Source organism: Myxocyprinus asiaticus, chromosome 18 (genome assembly GCF_019703515.2).
Source record: "Myxocyprinus asiaticus isolate MX2 ecotype Aquarium Trade chromosome 18, UBuf_Myxa_2, whole genome shotgun sequence".
Taxonomy (NCBI): domain Eukaryota; kingdom Metazoa; phylum Chordata; class Actinopteri; order Cypriniformes; family Catostomidae; genus Myxocyprinus; species Myxocyprinus asiaticus.
The window spans coordinates 32,274,681-32,288,937 of record NC_059361.1 but is presented as its reverse complement, the minus strand read 5'-3'; the positions used below and the strand labels follow the sequence as shown (position 1 = coordinate 32,288,937).

The window sequence follows — 14,257 nt, the reverse complement described above, 5'->3', positions numbered from 1 at the left end:
TTACAGATGCATGGTACAAAAATCTAAAAACTGGTTGTCTATTATATAAGCAGTAAGTATAGCCTACAAATATGGATTATCCCATATTGACTAATACAGTATTGGAATCTATTTGAATTATATGACATCTGTCTATTTATAACATGTGTGCAGGCAACTTGGCTAAGATCGTGTTTGCAAGATCTGTGGTAATTTAACTCCAAAGACCCTTCTATCGATTAGTGTGTGAGATGTAATCCTTCTAAAAAGCTTTCTATTGATCAGTATTTCTTCAACTCATAATTGAATTTCTGCCTTTAAATAAATTAACACGTTATTGTAATATGAGTTTTATGCAGCAAAACATACTTTATTAACGCAACACATTTGTAATTTCATTATTATGTTATTTTTATGTAATTTTGTTATTTTTATGCTATGCTATTAAATCTGCATGTTATGCTTGTTAACTGATTTATGGGTAAAAATTCTGATCCTGGATATGAAAAAAACATTCACTTACTGGCCCCTGCGGCGCTGGCCATTGCGGGAAGTTTTGGAGGAGGTTTTGGACTTTGGTGTGAGCACCTCTGCGTTCTCGGTTGGTTTCTGCTCCTTAGTGGTCACAGGAAGTGGTAACGGCTCTTGTATGACCATGAGGTCATCCTTACTGTGCTGGCCCATGTGCAGCTTGGCAAAGTCAAAACCCTTTACACTGGGAGCCTGCAGCTGAAGACCACCACCAGAGAGACAGCAGGAAAGAGAGGAAAAGTTAATTTGGAGACTATTTTTAATAGAATCTTTTTTTTTTACTTTTATGCAGAGTTAAGTTTGTGCAGGAAATAGAGGGATTGCAAAGGGGACTGAGGAATGAAAGCTAAATGACTAAATGTTTACTTAAAAAGAGAACACATACTAATAAAAAAAACAAAAAACAAGACAGAATCAGGTCAGGCTACGATCCAGCTGCCTTAAGAAATGCCAATGTGAATGGACACATAAACAAGGCAGTGTTATCGCTGTTAACAAAAATGAAATAACATTCAATGGAAATAAACAGAGATAAAAATAAAAGCATAATTGGAAAAACTGAAACAAAACTAAAATACTTTATAATATACGGTATATCAAAAACTATAAATAAATTAAATGGTCATTTTTATTTTATTTGAGTTTATTAAAGTTTGACAGCTTTATGTAACTATGACTGATTTAAGATTTAAACAGTGTTTAACATATTTAAATGATATCAGTAAACACATTAACTTATAGCCATTAAGTATGAAAACAAAAATACATAAATACTGAAAAAATAAACTGAAACTAGAAAATACAAAAATAAATAAATAAATAAATAAAAAATTATAGACTAAGAACTAATGAAAGCTAGACCAACTTGAAATAACAAACTGAAAATAAAAACAAACTAAAAAAAAATTCAAAACTAATAACCTTGCAACAAGGCATAAACAATTTGTGAGTTATGGAATATCAGGTTCCATAACTCCATTATATTGAGTCAAAGTATTCAACTGAGCAAGAGCAACAGTAATTAACCGATATGAGAATAATCAAGAGAGAATGATCAAAAACAGGAGAGTGATCATTCAAATTGGATGCACTTGATTAAAGGTCAGTGGACTGACCACGGGCCAGACCTGCTAGACGGGGCTGTAATGGCCTGTCTGTCTGCTGCACTGTAAGAGATTAAACAAACCGAACAAACACAACAGCAGAGCAAGCTAATGCCCACAGGCTCTGTTAGAGATCAGCAGTCATTTTAAAACCAGTGGAGGGTTTCAAGACAAGAGGCTTACAAAGCTTGTGGTTTGATCATGCAGAAACCCCCCCCCCACTTTAAAAGGAATAGCTCACCCAAAAAAATAATACTGTCAATTTTTTTGTTATAACTCATGTTGTTCCAAACCCACATAACATTCTTTCTTATGCAGATCACAAAAGGAGATGTTTAAATTAATAACACCTCTTTGTCTTTCCAATACAATGGCAGTGGTTATTGGTGAGAAACATCCTGAAATTTAAGTCACATTTCAGTGAAAATCTTGACATCCGCTGCACATTCCTAGGCGCTGTGAGAGAAGCTTGTTCACTGTGGTGAAAGTAAGTCATATGTAAATTATTACAGAATATTTTTGGGTGAACTATCCATTTAAGAATCACACAGGCATAATGTGTTTTTTTTTTTTGTTTTGTTTTTTTGCGAAAAAAAGACCAAATGGAATTAGAGATTAAAACAGAGAAAACAAGTTTTCAGGGTAATAACATTTCAAGGTGATTTAACCCTTTAAGCTCTGAGGGTGTTTTTAAAGATTTCCTGTTTCAGAGGCATACCAAAAATTAAAGGCTTATAAAAAATTGTGTTTGTTACAATTTTAAAGAAAACTTTTTAATGATATAGATTATGATAAATTCTGGGAATGCTAGCCTAAGACACTGCTGAATTTTTTTACATTTATTTTTTATTTTGACATTATACTGTATATCTCAGGGTGTAAATAAGGTGGCTCTGAAAAACTGCTTTTGTTTTGTACCCAATCATGTCAGCTGTAGCTTACTAATATTATGTGTTGATTCAACAAAAGCAATCAAAAGTTATAGCATTACAAAAATAATTTATCCTAGTGTCCAAAAGCCTCTCCAAACAAAAAAAACATAATAATTGTGCATAAGAACTAATTACACATGCAAACACAACAATGACTAAAGGTTTGCATAGCATGCATACATGATTTTAGTAATGAGATTTCACAGAATCAGTGGCATGAGTCGTTATTGAGTCTGTGTTATGTACTTGCCGCCATCTCCTGGTGGCCAAATGTAACAGTAACCAATCACATGTCTCTCTGCCAAAATATGGAAGACTTTTTACCTCGATCTGAACCAAATCCGATTGGTTTAGCGTTCCATGACGCTAAATCATTTCCGATAACGTCATCTGATCCAGGAAAGCTAACGTGTTTTCAGCCAGACTGCAAAATGCCAGATAGCCACATGCTGTGCGCACATTGTGCTTCGTATCAATTATCTAATGATCTATGCATCTGATTACCTTGTGTGTGGGCTTGTTTGAAAGATAATCACCTCCACTAAGTAATGGTATGTGATATTTTATGTTCTGTAATGCCCATCTGAGCTTAAAGGGTTAAACCATGATTGACTGATAATTTTGAACATATTTAAACAGCTGGATGTAAAAGTTTCAAAATATAAACTATATGTGGTGCAGTTTAAGCAATAGTAGGAAAAATAGGAAAAAATACGCAGTTTGGCACCACTGGCGTTAAACATGGTTGAAGTTTGAATGCGAGCATGCACGAATGAGATGTGAGAGCTAGAACAGAGGGGACGAGTAATTTTATTCTGTTGCTCACACAAAGCTATTGTACGGCTTTAGAAGACTTGGTATGTTGTTTGAACTACTTTTATGGTGCTTTTTGTCCTTTTTGTAGTTTGACAGTATACTGTAAATTAGGGCTGCACAATTATGACAAAATAATAACTGTTGATTATTTCTCTTTATATTCTAATTGTGTTTGATTTCCATTAATAGAATTTACATAAAAATGCTTATTTGGGGTGGATCAACTGCATGCCATATTCTTTATGTTGGCTACACATCCAAAACTAGCTGAGAACGATGTTTATGAATGACTTTGTTGTTTTATCAAGACTAGTTACCTAAACGGTCAACTTTACATTGGCCCAATCAGAAGCATATAAACAAAGCTTTAATTCAAAATTTGAATAAATCATACACAGAAGCAAGCAAAGGAAATGTCATAAAATTATCAACCACAGCAAAAACGTTTCTATGTAAAATAGAAAATGAAATTGAAAATTTTGACACAACATGAGTAGATCTACATGTATGGCTATAATTGACACTTTTCACGATTAGTTAATTGTGACAGCTGTAATTGTAATCTCAATTATTTATTTGATTAATTGTGCAGCCCACCTGTAAATCACCATCCACTTTTGCTTTATTGACGCCTTTTAATTTTTTGTCAACTAGCCCTTTAAGACCAATGGAATCAAGAGTTTAAAATCAAGACAAAAAAGTTGCTACGGTAATCAAATTTCAAAATGATTTCAGTCATGATTGGTTGAAAATGTTCAACTGATTTATAACTTTATAAACTGAATGCGGCACAGCTATTGGTGTTGAATCACGGTTATTTGTTTTATGATATTCCAGCCCAAACAAACCAAAAAGTCACAATGGGCCATGTTAAATTCTGTTAAATAGTTTCATACATTGCCAGAAAACACAGAAATGTATGAAAAATGCACAAGCCGAGAAGCTTTTGTGTTGTGCAGTGAACAGAACTGCCACAATAGAGCCAATTTCACTGAAATATGCTCATCTTCTGGGACAATGTCTATTTTCACATTCCCTTTCAAATGCAAATTAGGCTGTACATAACAAAGCAAGCTCTTATCTCATTTCTTTGAGCTTGCACTGCAGCAATACCTAATCTAGGCCACAATTCAGTCCAGGTTACCCAGACTTACACCAAATGGCCAGAGATGAAGATGTTGACGACACATTCAAATACTGTACATACATCTGGTGTTGGGATTATATATTTGTCCTGATTGCTGTGGCTATCATGAAGGGAGATTATCAGCAATTGATAATACTGTAAATAGGACTAGCTACAGGATTCTAAGAAATACATCACTACATCACACCACTCCTATGGATTACTGTACAGTTCAGGTATACCTCCGGCGTTCTCATACTATATGGCAACTGTTTCTTTATAGCTTTCTTGGGTTCTTCCTTGGCTTCTTCTTCTTCATCCTCCTCCTCATCTTCTTCTTCTTCCTCCTCCTCCTCCTCCTCCTCCTCCTCCTCCTCTTCTTCCTCAATACTCTCCTTTTTCTTAATGCTTCTGGCGCCAATAACAGGTTTCTGATTTGGATGAAGGTGGGAATTAGATGTTGCTTGCGTTTCCATCAGCATTTGATTGAAACTGATCATGTTACCCTTAACGCTTCTTTTGACTGTACTACACACACACCTATTCATGTCAAAAGGGTCCAGACAGAACTCACTGCAAAAATCATTTTCTTAATTAGTATTTTGTGTCATTTTTAAGACAACATAAGACATCATAAGTGTACTTGAGAAGCAAAATTTTATAAGAAGTAAATTCTGGTCTTCAGAGAGTATATCTTGAATTCAATGTTTTTTCTTACCCAATTTGTAAATACTTTTTTCTCTTATTTTAAGTATAAATCTAATACAGTTTTTGAGGTTTATACTTAAAAAAAAAAAAAAAAAAAAGCAATTTGGCAAATGGGGTGAGAAAAATAATTCCAGATATATTCTTAGTATCACAATTTTGCTTACCAAATACATCAGTCTTGTTTTAAGGATGCTTAATTAAGATTCTTTTTTTGCAGCGCTAAAACTGTACAAACACCGAAAATGTTAACACAGCTACACTCATGCTGGCGCAACACTCCTCTGAGTCTTGTACTTCCTGTATGGGAACTAACTGGAGGACTATTCTATGGTCTACAGTAAACTACGATGACTCCTCTACCAGTCTCTACCTTCTCCTCTCTCCTTTCTTCCTCCTCCTCCTCTTCTTCTTCCTCCTCCTCTTCTTCTTCTTCTTCTTCTTCTTCTTCTTCTTCTTCTTCTTCTTCCTCCTCCTCCTCCTCTTCTTCTTCCTCCTCTTCATCACTACTCTCTAAAAGCTCTTTGCTCTTGATAGGAGTCATTGATTTTTGGATTGCTGGTATGGATTTCTGTAATGAGGTGGTAGACTGTACAAGCATGGGGGAGGAAATAAAGTGTTAAGATATGAATGGCTATGTGTTAGATGGAGAACATGGGAGAGAAAGAGAGAGAGAGAAAGAAAGAGAGAGGTTCTATATGTATATACATCTCCAAATGTGTTTGAAAGTGCACAAGTAGTAAAATCAATGGAAAATTAAAGATTGATATGAAAGACATGCATGATACAGTCTTTACAACACTGATCAATTCCTCGGTGTGAAATAAGGCAGCCATGTTAAAAAGATTAAGGCATAACCTTATAAGGTAAAATTGTAACATTTCTGTAGCACTTGTGGCACCAAACGGAATAGCAGAAATAATTAAAACTCTCCCACTGCCCATAAAAATCTGTTAAAATAGATTTTCCAGGGAGAGACCTTAACAATGAAAAATGTGAGAACCAGACTATCATTAAAATGATTAAACCAGAGGACCTCATTGAAGGACTTAGAAGGGACACTGTTGAGAGTTTATAAGAGAGCGGGGGAGTTACTGAAGGTGGTGTGGTATGGTATGGAGCAGAAATGTGTGAAGAGACATATGTGGAGTGTACAGAATAATGAGTTTGTGCTCCTCAGCTAAGTGTGGTTGAATCCAGAGTTCAGACCATGAGGAGTAGTGTGCTGCTCTGGATAAGACCTTCACTGCTGAGCATCAACCAAAAAGCCAGATGAGCATTAGACTTAATTACTGCTGTGAATCCACATGCGTGTGTGCTTGTGCATGACAAGTCTGGTTATAGATGTAAAACAGCACCAGTAACATACTTCATGAACAAATCATTATTTTTAACTGGTAACCCCCCCCCCCCCCTCCCATTATTTATACCATGATCAATGGAAATATGGATAAATGCTTCACGCTGCAACCACCCCAAAGGTCAAGCCAAATCTATGCCCTTGGGTTCTTTTAAATGATTTGTTCAAATTAATTTGCAAAGCATTTGTAAATCAGTGTTGTTCGATTTGTAAACAAATAATTCTTTTTGAATCTGTTCTTTTTAATGATTCTTTCAAACCAATAGAAAAGAACTTGTGAATCAGTTTGACAGTTTCACAAAGCGTTTTTCATTCACTCGACTGTAGAGATGTTTTGGGGTAAAACTATTAGGTGGGTGAAATTCTGGAATCATAAACAATGTAATGATTCACTATAATAATCAGACTTCCCAATGAAAGTATGACTGTGTATGTATAAAAACAGGCAGAGTAGCGGTTAGCCATCTAAAAAGCCACCTCTTCATGTAACCGATTCAGATCGTATATAACACACACACGCACGCACACACATCTAGCCAGCGTCCTAACACAGAGTAATTTAAATCACTCAGTGAGATTTGAGATAAGCAGCTCAGACACACAGGAGCCCACTGACTGATTAGCAATATCACTGACACAACCCAGCAGACATGCTGGACACAAAACAAAACACAAAAACGACCCATATGACCTACTGCTGACCCATTCAGAAGGAAAGAAAGTTATGACATCTCTGGGGGAGTTTCATAACGAGGGCTGAAAGAGCACTTTAAACATTTAATTACTTTTAAATCATTACACCGAGTTTTCCCGTCTCTCTCTTACCTTCTGTCTCTGTTGGACAGTGCTCATGGTGTCTGGCTGGAATTCCAGTTTGTCTGTGCGGCAGAGTTTCCAGTACAGGATGGTTATGATAATGATCACCACCAGCACAGGGACCACCACCCCCACGATTATCCATGTGTTGGTCTTCTCAGTGTCTGAGGGAGGTGAGGCCTGTTTCTCCATAGCTGAACATACAGAGAGGGCAGAAGGATACATGTCAGTGACTAAGAACAGTATGTAATATTCACTCATGTATGGTAATCATGCCTCATTCACATTTAAGACTACAAGTATGGTTTGAGTATTTTCGCCACGTAGCTTTGTTCCAAAACCCAATGAGCTGCCTTGCTGTCTACTGCCTACATAGTAGTTGGTAGTTATGTTCTAAGGCAGCATCCTAACCAAAGTGGAACCTCGTAAGTTACTGATATGGAACGCTCTAAAAAGGCAGCCACTGAAAATATAGTGGAAAAAAATTATTTCCATGACGTTGTAGCCGTTTTATGAAACAAATATTTATGAGATTTGTGTTGAACTATCTTAAGGTCATGGTTTATTTTCAATTATTAATTCTTATCATGTTTATATTTAAAATTGTATTTATGACCTAATTTGTATTGTTATTTTAAATTGATTTTTAAGTCTGCAAAAGGGGCCGGTGGAAGAGTAAAATGTCTGAATTTGGTATTATATTTTTGACCACTTAGTTATTTTGATGATATTTTAAGTGAAATTTGAATTTAGAAATATTTTTGGTAAAATTGAGTTCAGATACAAACACTTAACACTAGTCATGATTTGTGTGTCAGTAGATGAAAATTTTTAATAATACTTACATTCTCTATAATTTAACGAAGCGTAAATCCAAATCCTGACGAGAACCACGTTTTCCATGCGTATAAAAGGAGCATGTCATTGTCATAGAAATATGCCTGACATTCAACAGCTAATGCACATAAGAACATAAGTCTATATTTCTATTCTTCTAAGTCATTGCAGTCCATTTACACTACCAACTTCTTATGAATGTGCTGTCTTTGTTTATATCGCTGGTGCTTGACAGAATCAACTATATAATAGGAAGCAGATGGTGCTGGAGAAGAACCTAAGAATTAAATTGCACCCCGCCCATTAGCGCTTTGCGTGTGCAATTTCACCTAACCCACTTACGCCTAGACTTAGCGCATGCTTGCACGAAAATACCAAAACTTCCTGGCCATGCTCAATGACTTTACGTGAATGACTTATGGCATAGCGCTGCGCTTAGCACTAGCACTTGTATTGGAAACACTTATTCCATAAATTGGGTTTGTCCTGTTTTTGAGCTCATTTAACAGGTCTAAGGTGTTATACAACAGGAAGTTACCATATTTAGTCTAATTTATCCACCGTTTTTGCTGTGGGTGATGCAGCTGTAAGCCTGTCATATAAATGTTACATAAAAAGGCAGAGCTCTCAAACAGATTTCATGCTATCTGAACTCAACTCTTTTGACATTTAGAGCAAGCAGAAATAAAGAATACAACCATAAAAACACTGTCTGATATGCTACCTAACTAAAATATGGAAATCATTTAAATGATAAATTCAATTTTCTGTGGTAGTCATTATGTAAGAGACAATGTACAATCAGCCGGTTGTTATCGCAAAATAAACTCCGACAGGCAGATCAGGACCCTGAAGCGAAGCTGAGGGGTCTTGTATCACACTGAAGGGGTTTAATTTGCTATAACAACTGGTTGTTGATGGTTGTTTCTCAGAAATATCAGACCTCTAGTTGGCACCATTGACCAATCAGAATCAAGTATTCCAGAGAGCCATGTAATAAAGTTAATGCTATATAGTTTCTCTCTTATGATTTTTTCTACTGAAAAAATTAAAAGTTCTGAATGCTCACGCTGTGCCAATATTCCCTGAAATCGGAAACCCATGACAATAGCTGCATGTTGCATGTCCAGACTGTTGAGCATGTTCGCTGTGGTTGCGGCAGGAAATCTCTGTCCATTTGCTCCTTCTACAAAGTAGATAATCTCCAAGGGGTTGTCAGGGCCCACCAGACGTGTGGTCTGTACAATCTGAACAAAATAAAAACAAGAGGCTTGTTTATACAAAGTTTGATGCAACTAAACACAAAAGTAAAATTTTTGTCATTCCCTGATACCATCAAGATACTTAAAAAAAAAAAAAAGTAAAAAAAAAAGACCAAAATATATAAGACTCCTTTTGCACTACACAGGCTTTTGTCCAATCAAACTTCCAATAGGAAATACTTCAACATGTTTCAGTAGAAAATACATCAACACAGAAAAGGAAACTTGTCGAGGGTCCTGGTAGCTCAGTGAGTATTGACGCTGACAACCACCCCTGGAGTCACGAGTTCGAATCTATAGCGTGCTGAGTGACTCCAGCCAGGTCTCCTAAGCAACCAAATTGGCCCGGTTGCTAGGGAGGGCAGAGTCACATGGGGTAACCTCCTTGCAGTCGCGATTAGTGGCTCTCGCTCTCAATGGGGCGCATTGTAAGTTGTGCATGGATCGCGGAGGGTAGCATGAGCCTCCACATTCGGAGACTGAGACTTGTCCTCCGCCACCCAGATTGAGGTGAGTAACCGCGCCACCACAAGGACCTACTAAGTAGTGGGAATTGGACATTCCAAATTGGGAGAAAAGGGGAGAAAAAAAAGGAAACTTGTCAAGTGATTTCAAGGGGTCTTTAATTGCATGTATACAAATGCCAATTGTTCCTCGCACACAAACACAAGTCAGGAATATGAATTTTGAATAGGTTACAATTAGCTTCTTAAATTTAAACATTTTCATGACAAAACCGAAAAAGGCTTTACTGGAAGATACATTTTTCTTCAGAGAGGGACAGACTGGGGGTCTAAGATCTAGCTCTAATATATTTCTAGTCTGCAGGGTTATTGGGGTGGAAAGAGAGTGGCAGCATGTGGGCTAACCTCACATTAAGAGCCCCGAGTGGTGAACCCTCACTGACCAGAGACATTAAAAGCTCATTTTGAGAGTGCTGCTACAGTACCTAAGGGTGCATTATAAGAGGTAGCATAGAGGATGTCTACTCCATATCACAACTAGATTTTTACATTTGTGAGTGGTGCTTGCCCCTACAAAACTTGGGTGTTCTGGATGGTTGCTAGGGCATTGCTATGTGGTTGCTAAGTGGTTCAGAGTGGTTCACAAAGAGTGCAGAATGATTTACGCACTAAAGTTTAATACTTGGAGTTAGGGATTTGTTCAAATCTCTAAGAATGAGCAGTAGTAATGATGCTTGCCTATCCAACTACTTGGCAGATTTTATTAGTTGGATGTCTTTAACCTTCACTTTAAGAATCAGTGTGCTTGTATGATATTTCAGAATTCGTCACCACTCTAAAATTAGAAAGTACATCATAGAGCATCATTAACACAGCCCTATTTGTTCCCAGCTAATTCGTTTTTTAATGACAGTGTTACGATGACTGCGCTATGTCTTGTCATTATCACCAAGTAATTCGGAAACCAAACCGGCCAGCTATAACTGTAACTGAGGAAGGTTAATGCACGGTCAGTCCCGCACTCCATAATCTCTATGTAACTGGAAAATCTTTACTTTGTGGGCAGAACAACAATTAATGCTTTAAAAATCACTCAGGCTGTCTGCTAGCTGTGTTCAATTATTTATCTGGTGTATGATGTGCCAGCCATTCGCCAGTAAATTGGTTGTTTTTTGAGTGGCTCCCCGGCCAGGGATGAATAGGAGGGTGTTGCCATGGATACTTCTGTCCCTGAATGATGATTCGCCGAGGGAGAGCAGGTGTGGGGATGTGGCACAAAGACACAGACTGATTAAGAAACCAAAGAGGCATCAGATGCGGACACATAGGAAGAGCTCTGTTAATTAATTTAATGATCTCATCCAAAGAGAGCAAGAGTAAATATACAGCAAATGTCTATGGTCCCATGACACACACTTTTCACTATTCGCTGAAGAAAAGCACATAAAAAGTAAAAGATGTACAAATGGGAATAGATTTACACAAACCTGCACACTGTTGTTACCAACATTAGTCGCTCTCTTAAAGCGACGGCCTGTCCTCAGCGCATCACCCAGCAGCAGAGCCAATCTACGCTCAATGGTTGCCTGGAAGACCCTGTCCCTCACACGCTGGTCTAACACTCCCAACAACACTGACCACACACACACACACACACACACACACACCATTTGCGAATTACTTTTTTCTTAAGCATAAATCTTACTTAAAACAAGAAGAAAATAATTGCCAATGGATTAAGAAACATTTATTTGATTCAAGAAATTAAGTCTAAATAGCTTATGCAATTTTGCTTCAAGTAAATGTTGTTCAAAGATCTTTTAAAAAAATCTTGTTTTAAGGATGTTTAGACTGATTAGGAAACACTGACTTTATCTGAGAACTGAATCATTACATCTCTCCAAAAAGACTATTAAGATTATTTGATGGTATATTAACATTACTTTGGAATACCAGTGTGTTACTATTCTGGAAGAACTTTAGCAGATAAGTACCTGTCCTGACCCATGAGGAACGAAGCAGTTGAGTTGTATTCAGCTCAGGGTAGTGGAAAGCTAATGATGGAGAGAAAGGGGGAAAAACATCTTATTTAATTAAAATGTAAATTTAAAGGCAGCATAAAAGTAATCCATACAACTCCAGGGGTTTAATATATATTTTCTGAAGCAATGCAATCAATTTGTGTGAGAAACCGATAAATATTTAAGACCTTTTTGACCATAAATCTCCACTTTCACTTTGAGAATGTGAAAGAATGTGAAAGTGAAAGTGGAGACTTATAGTAAAAAAGGACTGAAATATTGATCTGTTTCTTACCCACACCTATAATATCGCTTCTGAAGATATGGATTTAACCAGATTAATTTTCTGCTGCCTTTATTTGCTTTTTGGGGCTTAAAAGGTCTAGTCACCTTTCACTTGCATTGTATGGATCAACAGAGTGGAGATATTCTTTAAAAATCTTTGTGTTCAGCAGAAGAAAGAAAGTCATACACATCTGGGATGGCATGAGGGGGAGTAAATGATGAGCGAATTTTCATTTTTGGGTGAACTATCCTTTTAAAATGTAACACCATTTTCATTGACACATACAACACATCAGATTGTCTTCAGCCCTGCTAGAAAATACAGCATAAACCTTTTGCTCATTTATAATCATTAGCTTGTCAAGATGGTTGATAAGCTGTAATATTTGTGTGTGTTCCTGTGATCAAACAAAAATTAGTGTTTGTAAGTGTGGACTCACGCTCTGCGATTTGCTGTACTGGGTAGCCCAGGTAGTAGCTGTACTCAACTACACTAAGGAAGCGAAGCTGGGCGCTGACCTCTGACCCTGGCACATACCCACGGACATCACGCACCGCAAACGTGATCTCCACAGGAATCTTCTGCTGTTGTAACGTCATGACCACGGGACTCAATGTGATGTTTAAAATCTGCAAAACAATTTAGTCTCAAAGCTACAATTATTTGAAACTACAGCAACTTTCTGCATCTATGAGAGAAATTATAACCAGAGATTTATATTCAGACAGTAAGAAAATAGCTTTGAAATTTTGTTGCTGACGGCAAAGAACAACATCAAAGGGATATATTTTGATTAATATTTTTTATCCAGAGTTTCAGGTCAAATTAGGAAATTATGAGAATTCATAAAATATAAATAAATAATAAAAATTGTGGGTTAATTAGTAGACATGAACTATATACATTTCATCAATGAAAGTTCATGTCATAGGTGCTCAGCACAAAAGTCTTTCCTGGATTCACATTCAATTTAAAATGACACATACAGCATCTGAATTGAAATGAATAAGAGCCATTAGTTTTGTTGCCTTGACAACGGTTGAACTGAACAATCCTGCTCTTTCCTTCAATCTAATCAGAACAAACAGCTGGAGATGATGTCATCCTACTTCACACTGAAGTGGAACAAGTTTTGAATTTCCATCACAAAACGAGCTTGATTCAATAAAATTGAAAAACAAATGGTATTTTTTTTGTTTTTGTTTTTTTTTGGCCTAGATCAAAAACTTCCTTGTTACAGCATACCAAAAAAAAAAAAAAAAAAAAAAAAAAAAACGTACATTTTAATCCTGATTTGGAACATTTAAATTAATTGCAGTTACTTTATTACTAAAAGAAATTTAAGCTATTTGAATAAAATTTGAAGTAATAAAGAGAATCTGAAGGGGCTCAGTATCAAGTCATTGCTGTCTGAAACTCGTATTGAGAGTTGAGCTCTTTACACCATAAGCTGGATAACAAACTGAATTAATGATAGGAACAAAATGTTATACCTAAACATGATCAGAACATTAGATTTTTATATGGCGAATGACTTTGCTTTAACATAAAAACATAGTAACTGCGACAGTTGCGGAAACTGTACTTACATGTACAGTGAAGTTTGTGGATTCCAGTGAGCGTCTGCGGACTTCAGCTAAGGCTGAGATCAAACCCTTCTCAATCTGCTCACTGAAGGTGCACATTCGCACATCTATATGGCTGGGTACAAACTGAAGCACTGAAGACAGAAAAAATTTATACACACTCTGTCAATGTTACGAAACATGTTAGTATTTAAATCATGAGCATCTCATATTTTATCACTGATTATTTTCCTGTTCAATCTATTAGCCTGCCATTTTAAATCAACATGCTTGGCAAAATGCATAACATATTGAGCTATTAATGTCCATTACTACACAGATCTCTTGCATAGTCTATTCTGATTGGTCAACGGCAGCATTCAGCAGTCAAACATTTCTGAATAATGATTATTGTCCATAATAACAATATACTGTAATTGTTTAAGTAACCTAA

General features: G+C 36.5%; 1 protein-coding gene across 3 annotated transcripts in view; it reads right to left on the bottom strand.

Moving 5' to 3' along the window:
• LOC127455783 (UPF0606 protein KIAA1549-like) overlaps window positions 1–14,257 on the bottom strand; it is a 71,920-nt gene that overhangs the window by 19,582 nt on the left and 38,081 nt on the right. For all 3 annotated transcript variants that reach the window (XM_051723910.1, XM_051723912.1, XM_051723911.1), the window contains exons 6-12: window positions 13,828–13,958; window positions 12,678–12,867; window positions 11,926–11,985; window positions 11,419–11,564; window positions 9,275–9,452; window positions 7,378–7,562; window positions 503–708 (exon numbers count right to left, since the gene is read on the bottom strand). In XM_051723910.1, coding sequence (XP_051579870.1) covers window positions 503–708; window positions 7,378–7,562; window positions 9,275–9,452; window positions 11,419–11,564; window positions 11,926–11,985; window positions 12,678–12,867; window positions 13,828–13,958 — 1,096 coding nt within the window. The remainder of the gene's footprint in view (window positions 1–502; window positions 709–7,377; window positions 7,563–9,274; window positions 9,453–11,418; window positions 11,565–11,925; window positions 11,986–12,677; window positions 12,868–13,827; window positions 13,959–14,257) is intronic.